The 18,119-nt window shown below is 35.1% G+C and overlaps 1 protein-coding gene across 1 annotated transcript in view; it reads left to right on the top strand.

Moving 5' to 3' along the window:
- The first annotated feature begins 559 nt into the window (after positions 1-559).
- LOC121998270 (vacuolar-sorting protein BRO1-like) overlaps positions 560-18,119 on the top strand; it is a 35,353-nt gene continuing 17,793 nt past the window's right edge. Inside the window, exons 1-5 of the mRNA XM_042553110.1 lie at positions 560-1,350; positions 1,761-2,711; positions 3,696-3,785; positions 11,516-11,584; positions 13,007-13,147. Of these exons, the coding sequence (XP_042409044.1) occupies positions 688-1,350; positions 1,761-2,711; positions 3,696-3,785; positions 11,516-11,584; positions 13,007-13,147 (1,914 nt within the window). The 5' untranslated portion in view covers positions 560-687. The remainder of the gene's footprint in view (positions 1,351-1,760; positions 2,712-3,695; positions 3,786-11,515; positions 11,585-13,006; positions 13,148-18,119) is intronic.

Here is an 18,119-nt window from a genome sequence, read left to right as displayed (position 1 = left end):
CTAATAAATTAAATCATAAATAATTATTTAAAATTGAAATTAATGAAATTTAGTTTGAGTTTGATTTATTTAGATGTCATGTTCAAATTTATTTAAAAAATTTATAATTTTAAATTTATTTGATAATAAAGTTTATTTGTTTATTTATAATAGAAAAATGATATGATAATTTTATTGATGTATATCATTCATAAATTTTATAGAATATTATTCCTAAACAATTCATTTTCATAAATATTAACTAATTAAAATCTATCTATATATATATATATTCAAATTTATTTATTTAATTTAATAAATTATTTAAATTTTTTTATTTATTTTATTATATATATATTGTTTATTCATTTACCACCCGAGTTAAGTATTCAACCTCAGATAATGGACTTAAGCAACTTTCCTAACCTGTCGCTGAAGTCAAATGAACCGGATTAAATTGAATCGTATCGTATGGACCCAACCAAACCAAACCAGGAACATACATAGGTCAAACGAGAACAAAATGAAACAAAATACAAGTCTCGGTCAAACCCAACAGATTACTATGGAAACCCCGCCGAGTAAACGCGCTAGGTTGACGTAGTCTTGTCCTCGTCTGGGTAACTCGTCCCTATAGATTTCAGTTTTAAGTCCGAATCCCACCCAATTCCCATCGCCGGCGACCCGAATCCGGGCCTCCGAGGCCCGATGTCGTATTCGGCGGCCTCGAACGTATTGCTGGCGGTGAACGAGAAGAAGACGATTGCCGTCGATCTCTACCGTCCTCTCCGCAACTACATCGCCTCCACCTTCTCCGAGCGCGACGCCCAGGACGCCGAAGACGACCTCCAAACCGTTCGTAAGCTCCGCCTCGACCTAGAGGCTGGATTCTCTACTTCGCTGGAGCTCCGCCGCGACCTCCTAATTTCGTACTTGCGCGCCCTCGCCTCCATCGAGCCTCGCTTTCCCATCTCCCCCGATCGATCCCACGTCTCTTCCCTCACCTTCACCTGGTTCGACGCCTTCCGGCCTAATAAGAAGGCCGCGCTGCCCTCCATCCATCTCGAGAAGGCCGCTGTTCTCTTCAATCTTGGCGCCGTCTACAGCCAAATCGCCGTCGCTGCCGATCGGACATCAGCTTCTGGGCTTAAGCAGGCTTGCAACGCGCTCCAGAGCGCTGCGGGAGCATTTTCGTTTTTGAAGGATCGTGTCGCGGCGAAGGCGGTGGCCGCTGGAGGGACCATCGATCTGTCAGTGGAGTGCACAGTAATGCTGGAGAAGCTGATGCTGGCGCAGGCTCAGGAGTGTTTCTTTCAGAAGGTTATCGGCGACGCAAAGCCTCCTGGGCTTTGCTCTAAGGTCGCTAGGCAGGTAAATTCGCAAGTGTAGGTAGGTTTCTTTTACTTGTCGCTTGCACATTGAATTTGTGCTCTTCCAGGTAGTTATTCTTCCACCTACTATTCCTAATTCAAATAACCGCCCTTCTATTAATAACTTCTAGAATATTTTTTTAATTGCGTGGATAGCCTAAATGATAACGATGGAAATTAGTGTGTAGATCTGTATTTGTTAAGTTTCCATTGCTAGATTCCTAACTTTTTCCTTGCAGCTTTATTGTTTAATTATGTTTCAGATTATTACTTGATGCTTTCAGGATCATGATCTATTTTCATCATTGTACTTTGATTATAATTGCCACCATCTTACATATGCAAAATTTGTTGCAAATGGAAACAAACCTTTTAGCATGTTCCACAACGTGTATTTAATGAATCTTGTAGGTTGGAATCTACTATGAAGAAGCTTATGCAGCTCTAAATGCTTCTCTACTCAATCAACACTTTGATCGCACATGGATGTCTCATGTGCAACTGAAGGCTGCCCAATTTTATTCTGAGGCTTGCTACCAATACTCATTAGAACTTCACGAGAAGGAAGAGATTGCAGAGGAAATAGCTAGGCTCAAGATTGGTATTAGTGCCCTCACTGACGCAAAGAAATCTGCCAAGGGTGTTGCTTCTCCTTCACTTGACGCTGTTAAGAAACTAGATACAAATATGAATAATAATCTAGAGAGGGCTGTGAAGGAGAATGATCGGGTCTATCTCATGCGAATCCCAGCAGCTAGTTCTTTGTCAGCTCTTCCTACAGCTTCTCTTGTGAAGCCCACTTCTTTGGGAGAAGTTTTAGATGCTAGTGAGGAGAAGTTTTTCTCAAAACTTGTTCCTGACAGCCACACAAAGGCTTTTTCCAAGTACACTGATATGGCTGACAACATCATCCGAATACAACTAGAGAAGCTACAGCAAGGAAGTGAGATAACTAGGGTTAAGCTCAAGGAGTTGGACCTTCCAGATTCTATACTGTCATTGGAAGGTAATATTGGGCTGCCTTTTGATCTTAAAGAGGATGTTGAGGTAGTACAAATCAGCGGTGGACCTTCTGGGCTTGAAACTGAGATACAACAGCTCAAAGACTTAAGGAGGATTAATCAGGAGCTGCTGGCTCAGTCAGAAGAGCTACTACAAAAGGAAGCAGACACAGATGCACAGTTCAGGTCTCAGTTTGGAACAAGGTGGACTAGACCAGAGTCAAACACGTTAACAAAGAACATACAAGACAAATTACACAGGTTTACTGTAAATCTTAAGCAAGCAGCTGATACTGATGCAAGAGTCGAACGGGAAGTAAGAGATGCTGTAGAGTTCCTGGCAATTCTTGATCATAGACCAGTATGTATATTGTGATCCAATGTTTACCCATCTATTAGGTGGATATGTATTCATAGCTTAGCTTATCTTAGATCAACTAATAACTATAGAATACTGATTATATTCTAACGTGATGCTTTCTTGACATTCCTTTGGATCACTATGGATTTCTGCTGTGTTTCCTGGTTATTAGGTCAATATCTATTCATAGCTTAACATGTTAGATCAACTAATGTCTATAGAACAATAATTATATTCTAACATGATTCTTGCTTGACATCCCTGGGCTCTCACTAAGGATTCCTGCTGTGTTTCTGGGTCATCAACACTATATGACTACCTCATAAGAACTTTTGTTACTTTGGTTTGTCCTTAAATTAGATCCAATGACAGCAAGATAAAACAGAATATGTAAATGATATATCTGTGTTTGATTTTCATGTGTGTTCCAGAAGTATCTATTATTACATATGCCACTTATCAATTGCAGAACCAAGAGGGACTAGGGCCCTCCACTCGCAAGTTATAATTCTCCCCTTTAATGTTGTTTTCATTGAAAAATTAAAAAGGCACACATATAATTATGTCATTTTCCACAAACATTTGTTTTTATGCAAATTGCGTGCTATGTATAGTATAGATACACACCAATTTAATATTCATTTATATGTTTATAGTTGTACGAGGAGAGGTAGATTTGAGAACGTGATTGCTATGTGTGTGCATGCTTGCCACCCTTGAGTTTATACTTTGTTACTTCATTGATAACTTGATAATATCATAATAGTCGACACATGTATTTTTTGTCATTCTGTTACCATAAACACAAATAAGTGTAGGTTATGCTAGTATGAATCTATGATATAAAATTCAACAAAAATAAAAAATAAATGGATTCACATATGTTGGGAATCCTGACAGTTTGCTTACACAAAATGATATTGCCTTTTGAGGAATTAGAGAAGAGTCTAGATTAATTCTTATGAACTTCTTGCTATATTGCAGATTGAGTCCACCCTTCCAAGTCTTGCGAGACCTATCATCTCTTTAGATGGAAATGAAGATTCTATAGTTGGTGCCCTCAAACAGAGCTTGGTATAGATTTTTGAATGTTGTATTTATAGAAAAATTGCTAATGTCTCCAACCACTATCTCTAAATTTTCTAGATTTAGTTATCCTTGACATTAATTTTTTTTACTGAACATGTGTTCTCTTTTGTTAGGATCGAAATAGATAACTAGAGGGATGTTGTGGGGTGGAGTGAATAGATGTAAAAAAAAAAAAATTCTGCAAAATTTCACAATTGAATTTAACATTTAGTAACAAATGAGTTATTTATGTTATGTTGTGTGATAGCCAAACCAAAAATATATAGAAGCAAAAAGACAAAAACAATGTTAACAAGGGGTTTAACATGGTTCTAAGGCTTATCCTACTCCACACCCCTTGTCGCTTTGAAATGATAATCCCCAAAATAAAAATCCATTAAAAGAGTTGAGGTAAGGCACTCTTATAGAGTTCTAGTAAATCTGGAACTCTAGGTTTGCTCAAGTACAATATTATCTCTAGCAACCCTAGAGATTTATACTTCTCTAATGAAAGATAAGAAATTAAATACACAAAGGAACCTTTACAAGCTTAGGCTCACCCTAAAAGATGCTATTGATTACCAGTTGAGAAAAAAGTTACGAACCAAGAGATCTTTGTGAGTGAAGAAGACTTACATCGCAAGGGAATCTTGGAGAAAAGCTTTGCTCAACATCCATGAAAAATGCATAACACGATAGCCGACAGACAAAACCTTTTAAAAATCTTCATTAATCGAAGGATCCAACACATGCATTTTTGTCAATGGTGGACATATGCGATGACCAACTTACAAACTTGGTTGAGACACCTCAAAAAAGTAGCTTTAATGAGGCTCAACGTTTGAAACTTGATAGCTCCAAGAGCATGTCAACTAACATTTTTAACTTGGTCAACATGTAATAGGCTCTGTACAGATATGTCAACCAATATGACAACTTGGTCAAGACTCAGAAGTTACTGTTTGATTGCGTACCCACCAACATGCATCATGGTTGACACACCTATTGGATAAAAAATAAGTTCATTTCAGCTTTCTTAACAACCCTTCAAGACCCAAGGATAAACTCGAAATAACTTTTTGGGCATTTTTGAAGTTCAATGCCATTTAACAACTTTGACATTACCACAACTATAGGTACTACTACTAAAATTGTAGATAACTTTGAAAAATAAAAAAAATCAATGCCAAGTGTGACATGACTTCCTTGAAAAACCCTCTTACTAGATAATTAAGATCTTCCTAGAATAAAAGCAACAATACAATCTACCCAAAACTACATTTTAGTATTCAAATCTTAGGTCTGATCATCAATCTTGATGGCATCTCTTCGAGGTTGAAGCTTTCCATGCTTCATACTCGATCCTAGAATTCTATCCCAAGCTTGCCACATGGTCTTTGAAGTGGTGTTTCACTTTTACATTTTTAGTCCTAGAGTGATGCATTGGATTCTTAGTTAAATTTATAATGCTAATAGTATCACACAAAACTTGAACATTTCTATAGATAGGCTAAAGTCTGGAAAGCTATATATTATCTACAATAATTGTGCTATACATTCTTCTACGGCAGAAGGCGATTCGCTTGCCCTCAGTGCCCCTGCCAATCAGTCCCTAGGCTAACACGGAGGAGGTAAATCACGGGTGGCTACTAGCCATTAGTGCAAGTAGCCAAGGCATAGGGAGGGCATGCTTGAACGCACCGAGTTTGATCCCAAGACCTCATGTGGCAACACCCTATGTCTTAATTACCGCACTGCCCCCGAGGGGACCTCTTCTACTAACATATGCTTAGTTGAGTGGAGGATAATGCAACACAATGTTGCTTCCAACTACTCTAAATCATAAGAGAGACTAAAAAATTGACACATTCCACTGTTCCTATCAAATTAATTCAGAAAATCAGAATCAAGTAACCCACCAGCTTAACAAAGTTAGTATTTCAATACCAAAGGCCCACATTAATGTGTATTCTTAAGATGTTTCAAGATATTCTTAACAACTACTAAATGAGATTCTAAGGAGCATTGATACTTAGTACATAATCCTCTATATCATCAAACCAATACTTTTACATTTAGAGTTGTTATCCAACTGTGTACTTTATACCATTGGTGTCAATAATTCTTTGGTAGTTTCCACCCCAAACTTCTTCATTAGCTCCTTTATGTATTTTCTTGATAGATATAACTTCCCTCCTTGGTTTGCTTCACTTGTAGGGTCATAAAGAAGCGTAGCTCATCTATTAAGCTTATCTTGAACTCACTTTCCATGAGAGTGATAAAAGAAGATTTTGTTATTGGAATCAAATATAATGTCATCAACAAATATTTGGACAATAAAAATATCACTATCATTAGACATAATTACCTCTTTTAAAATCAATATATCCGAAACTCTTTTATATCAAGTCTAGGGATTCTTTTCCAAACCATACAAAATAATGTCATTCAACATAGATTTGAGCAATAAAAAGATCACCATCATTAGACCTAATACCGTCTTTTAAAATCATTTGAAATTAAAATATTTGAAAGTGTTTTGTATCAAGCTTTAGAGGCTTGTTCCAAACCATACAAAGTCTTTTCAACTAAAATATGATTTGAAAATTTTGAATTTTTAAATCCAAGTGGTTGTTTAACAAACTAGTCATTAATGAAACCATTTAGAAAATTTGATTTGACATTCATTTAAAAAAGTTTCATACCTTGAAGATCCAAAAGCATCTAGATTGACTCGAGACATGCTACAAGGGTGTATGCTTTGTTAAGTATAATCCTTCCACTTGGTTGACATCTTTGGCCGCTAATCTAGTCTTGTCTCGGACCACCCTTTTTATTTGGCTTATTCATATAGACTTAATGGGTACCAATGAATAGGATAATTATTAGGTGTTTGGGACTTAGGGCTAATTTTCTAATTTTATCTCTCAAATTGAGCAAGTTCCTCATGAAATGCAATATAAGTATCTATGACTTTTTATAGAACTGTGTAGGTAGATTTTAGGATTTCTCATTTCACATACCTAACTTTCATAATACCCAAATCACGTAGCATATTTATGAAATACTCCTCTTTCTCTCTAGTCCATTAGTTTCGTCTGAAACTGGCTGATGGATCTAGAGAACTCCGAATCACTTTAAACCAAAATCAATGTACTCCTTGAAGCTTCCTTAATGTATTTATACCCTCGGATCTAAATTCAATATAAGGCCTAGGACAATGATACTTACTAACCAACACCACCAATGGGTTCTTCAGACTCTCCTGATTCAAAAAATATCAAACTTTTGAATTTTCGAATGGTGTAGGTCCATCATTCGGTTTCGCCCAAATCACTTCAAATAATAATCAATGTACTCTTGAAAATCTCCTTAATGTATCCATGCCCTAGATCTAAATTTGATAGTGTAAATTGAGAGCGGTGAATTTTTAAACTTATAAAGACTTGATAAAATTTGTCACAAGCTCATTATAAGGCCTACAACAATGATACTCACTAACCATGACACCGGAAAGTGTACCCCCAACAATATAAAAGATAGCCCTTATAGCAAAACTTGGAATAACTCTCCAAGATAAGTCAAAATGCATTAATGAGATTTATATTTCCTAAGATCTCATTAAACTATTTATATTTCCTCAGGCCTTGAGAATAAAAAGTGAATTTAACAACGAAAAAGCCTGTAATGATATTAGAGACTCATTAACTTTTTCAAGTTCCAAGAATATCACCAAGAATACCAAAAGCGGGTTGATTCTTTCAAGTTCCCGAGTAGCATGTTAATCTTTGAATTACTAGTAGATTCATCTTTCCCGAGTAGTGATACAAATGTTTCCCTAGTAGATTCATCTTTCCCGAGCAGATTCATCTTTCTCGAGAATCTTCCCGAGTACCATTATAAATGTTTCTCGAATAGCATGTCCAGCTTAACAAACTTCAGTTAAAATGGCCATGACTTCCTTATTTTTGAACACTGTTTTTTTTGTTGGAAACTCGACATCTGTGACTTTCCAATGATATATGACTTGCTTTGTAATTTGTTGAAGTTGACACAAAAATCTGGATCCTCGTAACTTCAACTATTAATCTGCTTTTATTCGGAAGATGGGAAATCAATTAGAAAGCAAATCCGGATCCTCGTGATTTCCGTGACGACGTCCGATCAATACCTGATCCTCGTGATTCATTCGGAAGATGGGAAATCAATCGTAGCAATTCTGAGATGGATATGCAAAGAGAGAGAGAGAGATAGAGAGAGAGAGAGTGATGGTACACATGAGAGCACTTGTACACCATACCTTGGATGCCTACTCAGATTTGACATTTCGTTAGACATAACATGAGGGTCCCGAGTAGGGACCCTGGTTACTGAATTGTTTGTGTGTTCTTTTAATGATATATATTTACCCTTTAATAAAAAAAAATTTAACATCCATTCTTGCAAGCTTTTTGGCCACCTATTCTTCAATGTCTTTATCAATCGAAGAAGGCCTAAGATAGGCTTTTGGTAGATAGATTAAAAACAATGTTGAATGAATTCTTGAAGCTCAGGCAACTACCTATTGTGAACACCATAAGCTTTGCTTGAGAGTATTAAACAAATATAGATTTATCTACCTTTTCTCAAAGTTTTCATAGATGGTCATTGCTATTTGGAATCTATAGCTTATAACCAAATATCCTAAGGCACCTAATTGAAGTAACTTTTTATATCAAAACCCATGGGGATTTTTTTGACAAAATTAGATGCAAGTAAATTTTATTTTGATCATAGCATGCAGTACAAGAGGGTTTGATCCAAAATAGCTCACTAGGGAAATTTCAGTAAGCATAGAGTTGTTCATCTTTTGAAATGCATGATTTTTTTCACTCCATGACACTGTTTTGTTGAGATGTTTTCGGAGCCAAAAATTTGTGCTATTATTTATTAGCTTTGAAATTTTTTTGAAGTGTGAACTTCTCAAATTCTTCATTGTGCTCATTACAAATTTGCTTTCATGGTGTCATTATGGATTTGGTTGATTTTGATACCCATTTCATTTTCAACTCTTTTGTAAAATTCAATAAAAATTTTGAGTCTTATGCTTTTGACTAAACATATAATGTGCATGCAAATCTATTATAACTAAAAGATATTTACTACCACCAATTGATGCAATGCCAAGTGAATCTACAAGATTTAAATGAAATAGTTTAAGAGTATATGTGGAGCCTACCATGTCCTTAACTTTATGGGAGTATTTTGCTTGAGTCCTTGACATGTGTCACAAATTTTATCCTTGATGTACTTGGTCTTAGGTAATTCTCTCACCAATTTCCCTTTGAATAAATTTGCTAATTACTCCATGTGGATGCGTCAACCATCCTTGCCAAAGTTATGCTTCCTTTTCTTTGGGCATGAAACTGTTAGTAGAAACATTATTAATTGTCACATTGTGGTTTTGTTGTCCAACTAGAATAGTGTTGCCATAATTTAAGTAAGCACTTGGTCATGCCTTATATTAGTAAAATTTTATGAATAATAAAGTGGAGCTAACTCTATGTTACTATATCCAATTAAATTTAATTCTTTGTTGTCAACTTATGAAACATAGTGCCACTCATCTTTGCAAGCTTGATCCTCAAGCATATCTAGCAAACAAATTTTTTTTTGGTACTCAAAAAACTTTGGGTCTGGAGGGCTTGCTTAGGAACCCAAGTCTTGACAATTTTACTCCTAACCATTCCTCTAGTAGCATTTTTAGACATGAATAGACCATTTAATGTATTAATAGATTAAGATACACTTCTATTAATTAAAGAAATATATCATACTTCTTTTTATTCTGGTCTATAATCTATGCACTAGATTTCTATAAACGACATGATTCTAATTATTATATTAAGATACTTGGAATCTACCATGAACTTTTTCAAAGCTTCCTAACTTTTTCACTTGCTCCTTTAATGAAAGATTTTCCTTCTACAAGCTTTTCATCTTGCGAAGAATCTTGCTTATTGCTCTTACAAGTTATTTGAGTGAAGATTCCTTAACTTTAATGTCTTCTAACTCTTTTCGATGCACTTTTTACCTTATCCTTAGCCTTTGATAAAGATTTAGTTAAATCAACAATAGCTTTAAACAACTTAACTATTTTAGGAGAAGTTACCTCTTGGTTATTGTTGAACTTGCTTGAGGAAGATTCCTCACTTCATTGCTAGAGCTCTCAAGTCCATCATTAGTGGCCATCAAAGTAATACAGTGGGATATCGTAGCAGTGTTTCCTGATTGGATGAGTCATTATCCCAAGTGGTGGTCTAGGTATGATGCTTTGTACATTGTGATGGTGCCTTGCCACCGGTTGATTCCGATGAAATGCCACCTATGTAGCCTTCAATGTCTTTTTTTTCTTGCTTTTTTCCCCTCTCGCTTCTTTAAGACCAAACACTCTCTTATAGTCTCTTATGACACCCAAAAGAAGTCATGTTTGCCTTTATCTCATAACTTCTTCCTTCTTATACTTTTTCTTTCTTAAATTTTTCTTGGGGTTCTTGAAAAGTCTCCATACGTTTTTCATGCTAATGTTTTTGTTTTTCCTTATCATCTTTATATAGGTTTTCTTACATTGTGTGTCGTCTCATTTACTTCATCTTTGTTACTTTTAGACACAAGACTCAGATGCTTTTGATGAATATAGGTTCACCATTGACACCATTGAGGTTCATAGAGGTTTTCTGGGGAAATCTTTCAGAACACATTGAGCCAAGTCGATGTTTCAACCTATTCTTCAATAACAAATACCCCATTCTAGATCTCTTTAAGTTGTTCGTGCATTTGATTGATTAAATGACTCTTCATCTCTCCTCTTAAAGCTTGTGGTATGGTTCATCAATAGATGTTTCTTTACAACTTTTGAGTCCGAGGTGCTTTCATGAAGCTCAATTAACTTCCAAATAAATCCTTAGTATTTCTAAAGGCCCAACCTTGTTGCACTCGCCCATGGAGGATCCACATTGGAAAGTTATAATGACCTTGTATTTGTTTGAAAATTTCTTTTTTGCTCTCTATTCCATCAGACCGACTGAACTAGAACACTATGTTCATACAACTAGTGCTTCACATCCTTTCATGATGGCGGAGCAAATCTTGAAGTCAACTATTAGATAAAATTCTGTGCAGCCCTTCCAATAGCTTAATTGATTCCATTAAACAAGGGAGGTCATGGTGTGAATTGTGCCTCAGGGTGTTCCATTTATATTAATTTACCAAATTCGGAGCAGTAACCTTCTATGCCGTAGAAGGGAACAACTATAATCCTATTTCATGTAAGCAACGAGCGCCCCATGTTGCACAAGGAATAGCTTGGGAGCTCCAGCAATGTGAGGGAGCAGGTAAGGAAAGGATTGTGAGGGGAGGCTACACATATCAACGACCTCCCCCTTACAAGCATAATTTTTCAAACTGTAACCCCTACAAAGAAGGTCATGATACCAAGTAGAATTGGGTGTAGGAAATGTTATATATACGAGACAATCATTATTTTATATATATATATATATATATATAGGCTCATCTATAGCTTTAATACCATTTGGTATCTATTCTGAAACTACAGTAAGACATGGTGCAAATTCAGATTTTGGTGATATTTTGATTTTACTAACATCCTGAAGCAGCAGAGTAAACATTTGGGAAGATATATATATATTTGATGATTCTTAGTTGTCATGAATGACACCTGCTTGTTCAATCAGAGGCAATTAGAGAATTTAGGAGCACAAAGGGCAGGCCTTGAAGATATGCTAAAAGAGATGAAGATGAAGGTGAGAGCTATTCAGAGATTCTGTGCCTCTTATTTCACATTTATTACCTTGCATCTTGTTGAGTGAAATCCATTTATTTTGTGCAAGTTTGAAGTTCATTTTTGTGCAACCATACCATTCTATCTTTGCATGTTTCATATGTTAAGTTGATAATGGCTGTATATACAACCATTCTATATTTGTGTGTTTCATATGTTAAAGTTGATAATGGTTGTGTATACACAGTACCAACGTATTCTATTCAGCATTGATCATAGGGAGCTTGGCAATGGTATGTTTTGATTAAGTTTCTGACAAATTCATTATCCCATAAATCAAATCACAAGCTTGTATAAATTAGCCTCTTGACAACTTCAAGTGAATGACTTGTTTTAGTCAATTTGATAAACTTAATGAGAAGACCATTGCCATCAGAGGTTTTTTTGTTTCATGTAAACTATTTCTGCTTGATTTTTGGGAAAAAGAAAAGAAAGAGGAGACTGAGAAAGGAAAACAAATATTTGCTATCATTTTTAACACCATTGCATAAAATTTTTTTTTTCTGCTCAAAAGATGTTTGATCTTGCCTAAAAATAATATATTTTTAATAGAAAAATGTTGAAAATTGGGGAAAAAAAATCAGGAAATGGGATAAAATTGTTTCCATTCCATAATCATTCCTATGACAATTTGCAGTTTGCTTAAATTGCCTGAAGAAATGCATTTTCAGCATCTCTTGGTTCTTCTGCAGGACTATGTACTGTCACTATGCAGGTGTGGTACTTTAGTTCATTTCTCTGCAGTAGAAGTAAAAGGGATACTAGGTAGTTTCAATGATCTTTCTTTTTAATAATTCTTGTGTGCTCAAAGGTTCACTCAATTATTCTCCGATTTGTTCGTCTTTCATGAACATGCCTTGACATGATAAATCACAGTCGATATATGATATATGGCATTATGGTGCGACGCCAACCAATGGCATGAGCATGATAGCCTAATCCACCTCAATGAACTTAAGATGTAGGAACCTAATCCATGTTACTGAACTTTTATAGCTTCACTATTGGCCATTTCTCTCCATTTTCCTTTGGGAGCTGTTTTTTCAAGCCTATTGATAACTTTATTCATTGTGCAACTTCAAGGTCATACTCCGCCAACTTGAATATCGCTGCCTTTTTTTTCCCAACATACTGTTTGGCATTCTGTTTGTATCTATTATTCTTTATTTTTAGATTCTTTTTGCAATAGACTATTATGTTTATTTTTTATTGAATGATGTGGTTATTTTTTTAAGATGAATAATGTAATTAATTAGATGTTTGTTTCCTGATCAGGAACTACTTGGATATTTTGCTGTTTCATATTTTTGTAAAGTCCTTTTCATTTGTGAAGTATTTGCCAGGTATAGTGTTTGTTTATTAAGCAAATACGACTTTGATGCAGGATAATATACTGCCAAAACTGATGGCAAGTACTGTATCACAAGAGGATCTGTTCAAGAAAGAGATTTCTAAGTATGACCAAATATGTGAAGAAATTTCCCAAAATATTAATGCACAGGAGCAGTTACTCCTTCAAATTCAGGTAATCAATTTTCTATCACTCAATAGCTCTAGTATCATGGAATAAGTTTCTGCCTCTCTGTTGCTGTAGGTTTCGTTATGCACTATGATTTGGTTTTTAGATTGTATTCTGAACCTAGAAGCACTGTCAGAGAACAATTTGTGGAGCAGGGTAATGATTAGTAAATTGGTCTATAAATATTTGAATTTGTTGACTAAAATCTGGCATAACAAGCATCATCCAGTTTTCTGAATATATATTTATGAAAATTAATTGGGCCTTTTCGTCACTTTTCCCATAATATTTTGTGTTGGGCTTATTGGACCTTAGGCATCCGTATTCTTGCTTTGCAGCACGCATCTTGGGATCTTACGTAATGCAGGAGAGAGAGGGGAAGTGGGAGGAGAGAGAACTAAAAATCCTTTAATTTGCCTACATGTTAGTACCTTGAACATGACACAGGGCACTTTGAATTAGGCAGTAATAAACAAACTGTGTCCTCAGAAATCAATCTACATTTTGGCGATTACTATATACTATAGCTTGTCGTTACTTAAATCATATTATTTTACCCTATCACATTGAAGTAAGGAAGGACAGGAGAGGACAAAAGGGACAAATCACAATTGCAGTTGTTGTGGAATCAAGGTGAAGGGAAAAGGTCTAGATGAGGTTGAGGCAGATCATGATGGTTGTAATGTAGATGAGTAAATGAATAATGCAAAACCGAAGTAATTTTAAAGAAAATAAATTAGAGATTAATTTGTGATTGACTTGTCCATAATAAAGGAAAAAGAAATTGAAAAGTATTCGAGATTGACATATTTGCAATAAAGGGAAGATTTGATTTTTGTTGTTTGATAATTTGGAATCAGTTAGCATTTTCTATTTTAGTAATAAATAGGCAATAATTATAATCCCTATTAAGATTAGTATTTTTCTTTATTTATAATATTTATTTTCACATTTGTCATGGAATTGAATTTATAAAACAGTTTAGAATTTTGTAATCAAATTTTGAATTAAAACAATTTTCGATTTGACTTCTATATGAGAGTCTTCCTTTGGCTCGTTGCTTGATCAACTTCATTTAAAGTTCCCAGGTGTTTTGATATTAGTGGCTGCATCAATTAGTATCAGATTTCAAACTTGATGCTTTGATTTCTGTTGGATCGAAAAGAATTTAGATATCTCCACAATGGTATGATATTATCCACTTTGGGCCTAAGCCCCCATAATTTTGCTCTTGGACTCTACCCAAAAGGCCTCATGCCAATGGAGATATCTTTTCTCTTATAAACCCATGATCTTTCCCATGTGTTTTCAATGTAGGACTATGTTTGCAACCTTACAACCCCAACAATTTCGATACTAGTTACCTCTTTCATTCTTCATCATCTTTAAATTTGACCTTGACCCCCATTCACAACTCTTCCCACGGTTGCTCTTCTTTAAGGACGTGCTAGTTGAATTCCCACAACTCCTCGTCTTCATGCACCACCGATCTCATTACTATTATTGCTTAAAAAAAATTGTTATTTTTTGCCATACCAAAGTAACAAATTAAAAGAAAGGCAAAAAAAGGAGAAAAAAATTATGAAAAAGTGGAACAAAGGTTGAGAATAAAAGAGAGAGAAATATTATTATAAGGAAAAAGGAAAAAAAGGTACTATAGTAACTTTTGTGTTGTTCCGGTCGTATTGCCACTACAACCACTAATGGTACCACTAAGAAGATTTCCACTGCTTCTGCTTGCTTCCCCTTCTGCCCTACTACTGCTCACTAGTCTCATTGCACCTCATCAGGCAACTCTTTGTCACTTACCCAATATTGTCTGCCATCTTCACTTGATGCCTCTTGTGTCATGTTGGGATAGATCACCGATCACTACATACACCATCACCAACAAAGCTACTTAATGTCACTATTGACCAAACCAAGATGCTATTGTTTTCCCCGATGTTACACTATAATCTTGCCACCCGCCTTCACGTAAGTAAGACCATAGTTGTGAAAAGTGTGCACCTCGCTATGCTTAGGCCCAAGGAGCCAGGTACACCATTTGTGCCTAGGTAGTGACCCAGGAACATTACTTGAATGAAGTGCGCTTAAGTGCACACCTTTTGAGAGGTTAAGGCGTGATTTTTCTCGCCTTATTGAAGTTTTTTAAAAAATTTAAAAGCTCAACTCATACCTTTAATTACCCTTTAAAATAATTAGGTTGTATTAAGTTGCATGCGACATATTTTTCTTGCGTGACTCTTCCTCTTCCTTAGAAAATGAACATCAACCTCCCCCGGTCCTTTGCAAACTTATTTCACTAATTTTTTCTTTGCGTGACTCTTCCTCTCCCCTAAAAAATCAACATCAACCTCCCCTCCCCTCCCTTCTCAAACGTGAACTCTTCTCTCACCTACAATATCAACATTGGTCTTCTGGATTTGGCTACACTTTCTTGTTTTTCTTCAATTATTTCTTCATAATGGTATATTTTTTTCTCACATTTAATTTGAAGTTTGATTTTGATTATAAAGATAAACTATTTTAATAATTGAATGATAGTAAATTTTATATTTTTATTATTGTTTTATAATTTGTGAAATATTTGAATTTTGTTAGTGTAATATTTTGACAGAAATTTCCTATATATATTTGAATTATAGAAATTTATACTAAAGTGTCTTAGTAAGGCATGGGCCTTACATTGCACCTAGCACCTTAAATCCCACATCAGCTATGCGCTTTTGGGCACCTCGCACCTTAAATAACTATGAGTTAGACTAACTTATTATCTTATGTTTACAATTTACTATAGTTCAACATCTTTTAATTTTGTATACAACAACAACAACAACCAAGCCTTTTCCCACTAAGTGGGGTCGGCTGTATGAATCCTTTTACGCCATTGAGCTCTATCTCCTATTATATCATCATCTATATTTAAATAAATTTTATCTTGTTTTATTGTTGCTAACCAAGTCTTTTTTGGTCTTCCTCTTCCTCGTTTTATATGCATGTTTATCATAGTTTCACATCGCCTAACTGGAGCATTTATTGGTCGTCTAAGTACATGTCCGTACCATCTTAAACGTGTCTCTCTGAGTTTTTCCTCAATAGATGCAACTCCTACTTTCTCTCTAATGCTCTCATTTCTTATTTTGTCCATCCTCGTATGTCCACACATCCACCTTAACATCCTCATCTCTGCAACTCTCATCTTCTGCTCATGTGCTTGAGTCATAGCCTAACATTCAGCTCTAACAGCGATTTTATAGAACTTACCTTTAAATTTAAGAGGTATTTTACGGTCACATAAAACACCTGACGCTCCCCTCTATTTCATCCATCCTGCTTGTATTCTATGTAAGACGTATCTCTCAATCCCTCCATCATTTTGTAAAAATGATCCTAAATATTTAAATCTCTCGGTTCCGAGCAACTCGTCTTCTCCTATCTTAACAATTGTTTCATTACTTCTAATATTGCTAAACCTAAATTCCATATATTCTGTCTTTAATCTACTAAGCTTAAAACCTTTCCCTTCTAATGTTTCCCTCCAAGATTCTAGCTTAGCATTTACTCCTTCACGTGTCTCATCTACCAAAATAATATCATCTACAAACAACATGCACCACGATACTGTGTCTTGAATGTGCGCAGTGAGTTCATCCATAATTAGTGTAAAAAGATAGGGACTTAAGGCTGATCCTTGATGTAATTCTATCTTTATTGGAAATGCTTCAGTTACTCCGCCTGAAGTCTTTACTCTGGTCGTTACATCTTCATACATATCCTTAATTAGTTCAATATATGTTATGCTAACACCTCTCTTTTCTAAAATTCTCCATATAATTTCTCTCGGAACTCTATCATAAGCTTTTTCTAAGTCAATAAATACCATGTGTAGATCTTGTTTTTGTTTCCGATATTTTTCAATTAATTGTCTAAGGAGATGTATAGCTTCTATTGTCGACCTTCCAGGCATGAATCCAAATTGATTTTCTGTCACTGTGGTCTCCTTCCTTAATCTTTTTTCTATTACTTTTTCCCAAAGTTTCATAGTATGATTCATTAGTTTAATACCCCTATAGTTTGCACGATTTTGTATGTCTCCCTTGTTCTTATATAAGAGAACCAGAGTACTTATCCTCCATTGATCAGACATTCTTTTCATTTTCAATATCATGTTAAATAATTTTGTAAGTCATTCAATATCTTGTTTCCCTAAGCACTTCCATACCTCTATCGGAATATCATCTGGTCCAACGGTTTTTCCATCATGCATCTCATTTAAAACTTGTTTTACTTCAAGTTTGAATTCTACGATAAAAATTAAAATTTCACGCTCATTCGACCTAATTAAATTACCTAAGTTAAGTTGGTCTCCTAAACCTTCATTAAAAATTGATGAAAATACCTCTTCCACCGCTCTTTTATCTTCATCGCTTACTAATACCCTATTACATTCATCTTTAATACATTTTATTTGCTAAGATCTCTTGTTTTCTTTCTCTCGCTTTAGCTATTCTATAAATATCTTTTCCCCTTCTTTTGTATCCAATTTTTGATGTAACCGTTCAAAAGTTTCATTTTTTGCTTCACTCACTACTTTTTTAGCTTCTTTCTTGGCTATTGTATATTTTTTTAAGTTTTCCTCGTTCTTACAAATATATAATTCCTTATAAGCTATTCGTTTTTCCTTCACTTTCTCTTGTACTTTCTCATTCCACCACCAAGATTCTTTACTTAGTGGTGCATGTCCCTTTGACTCACCGAGTACACTCTTAGCTACTATTTTCAACTTTGATACCATCTTATCCCATGTTGTATTAGAGTTATCGTATATTTCACCTAATGCTTGTACTTCTACCTTTTCCTTAAATATAATTTGTTTTCTATCCTTTATTTCCACCACTTAATTCTAAGAATTATATATATTTTCTTTCTATTGATACTATGTTTGAGGCGTATATCCAACAATGCTACCCTATGT

This window comes from Zingiber officinale, chromosome 6A, assembly GCF_018446385.1.
Source record: "Zingiber officinale cultivar Zhangliang chromosome 6A, Zo_v1.1, whole genome shotgun sequence".
NCBI lineage: Eukaryota > Viridiplantae > Streptophyta > Magnoliopsida > Zingiberales > Zingiberaceae > Zingiber > Zingiber officinale.
The sequence above is the reverse complement of the archived record's forward strand: the minus strand, read 5'-3'. Positions and strand labels throughout refer to the sequence as shown.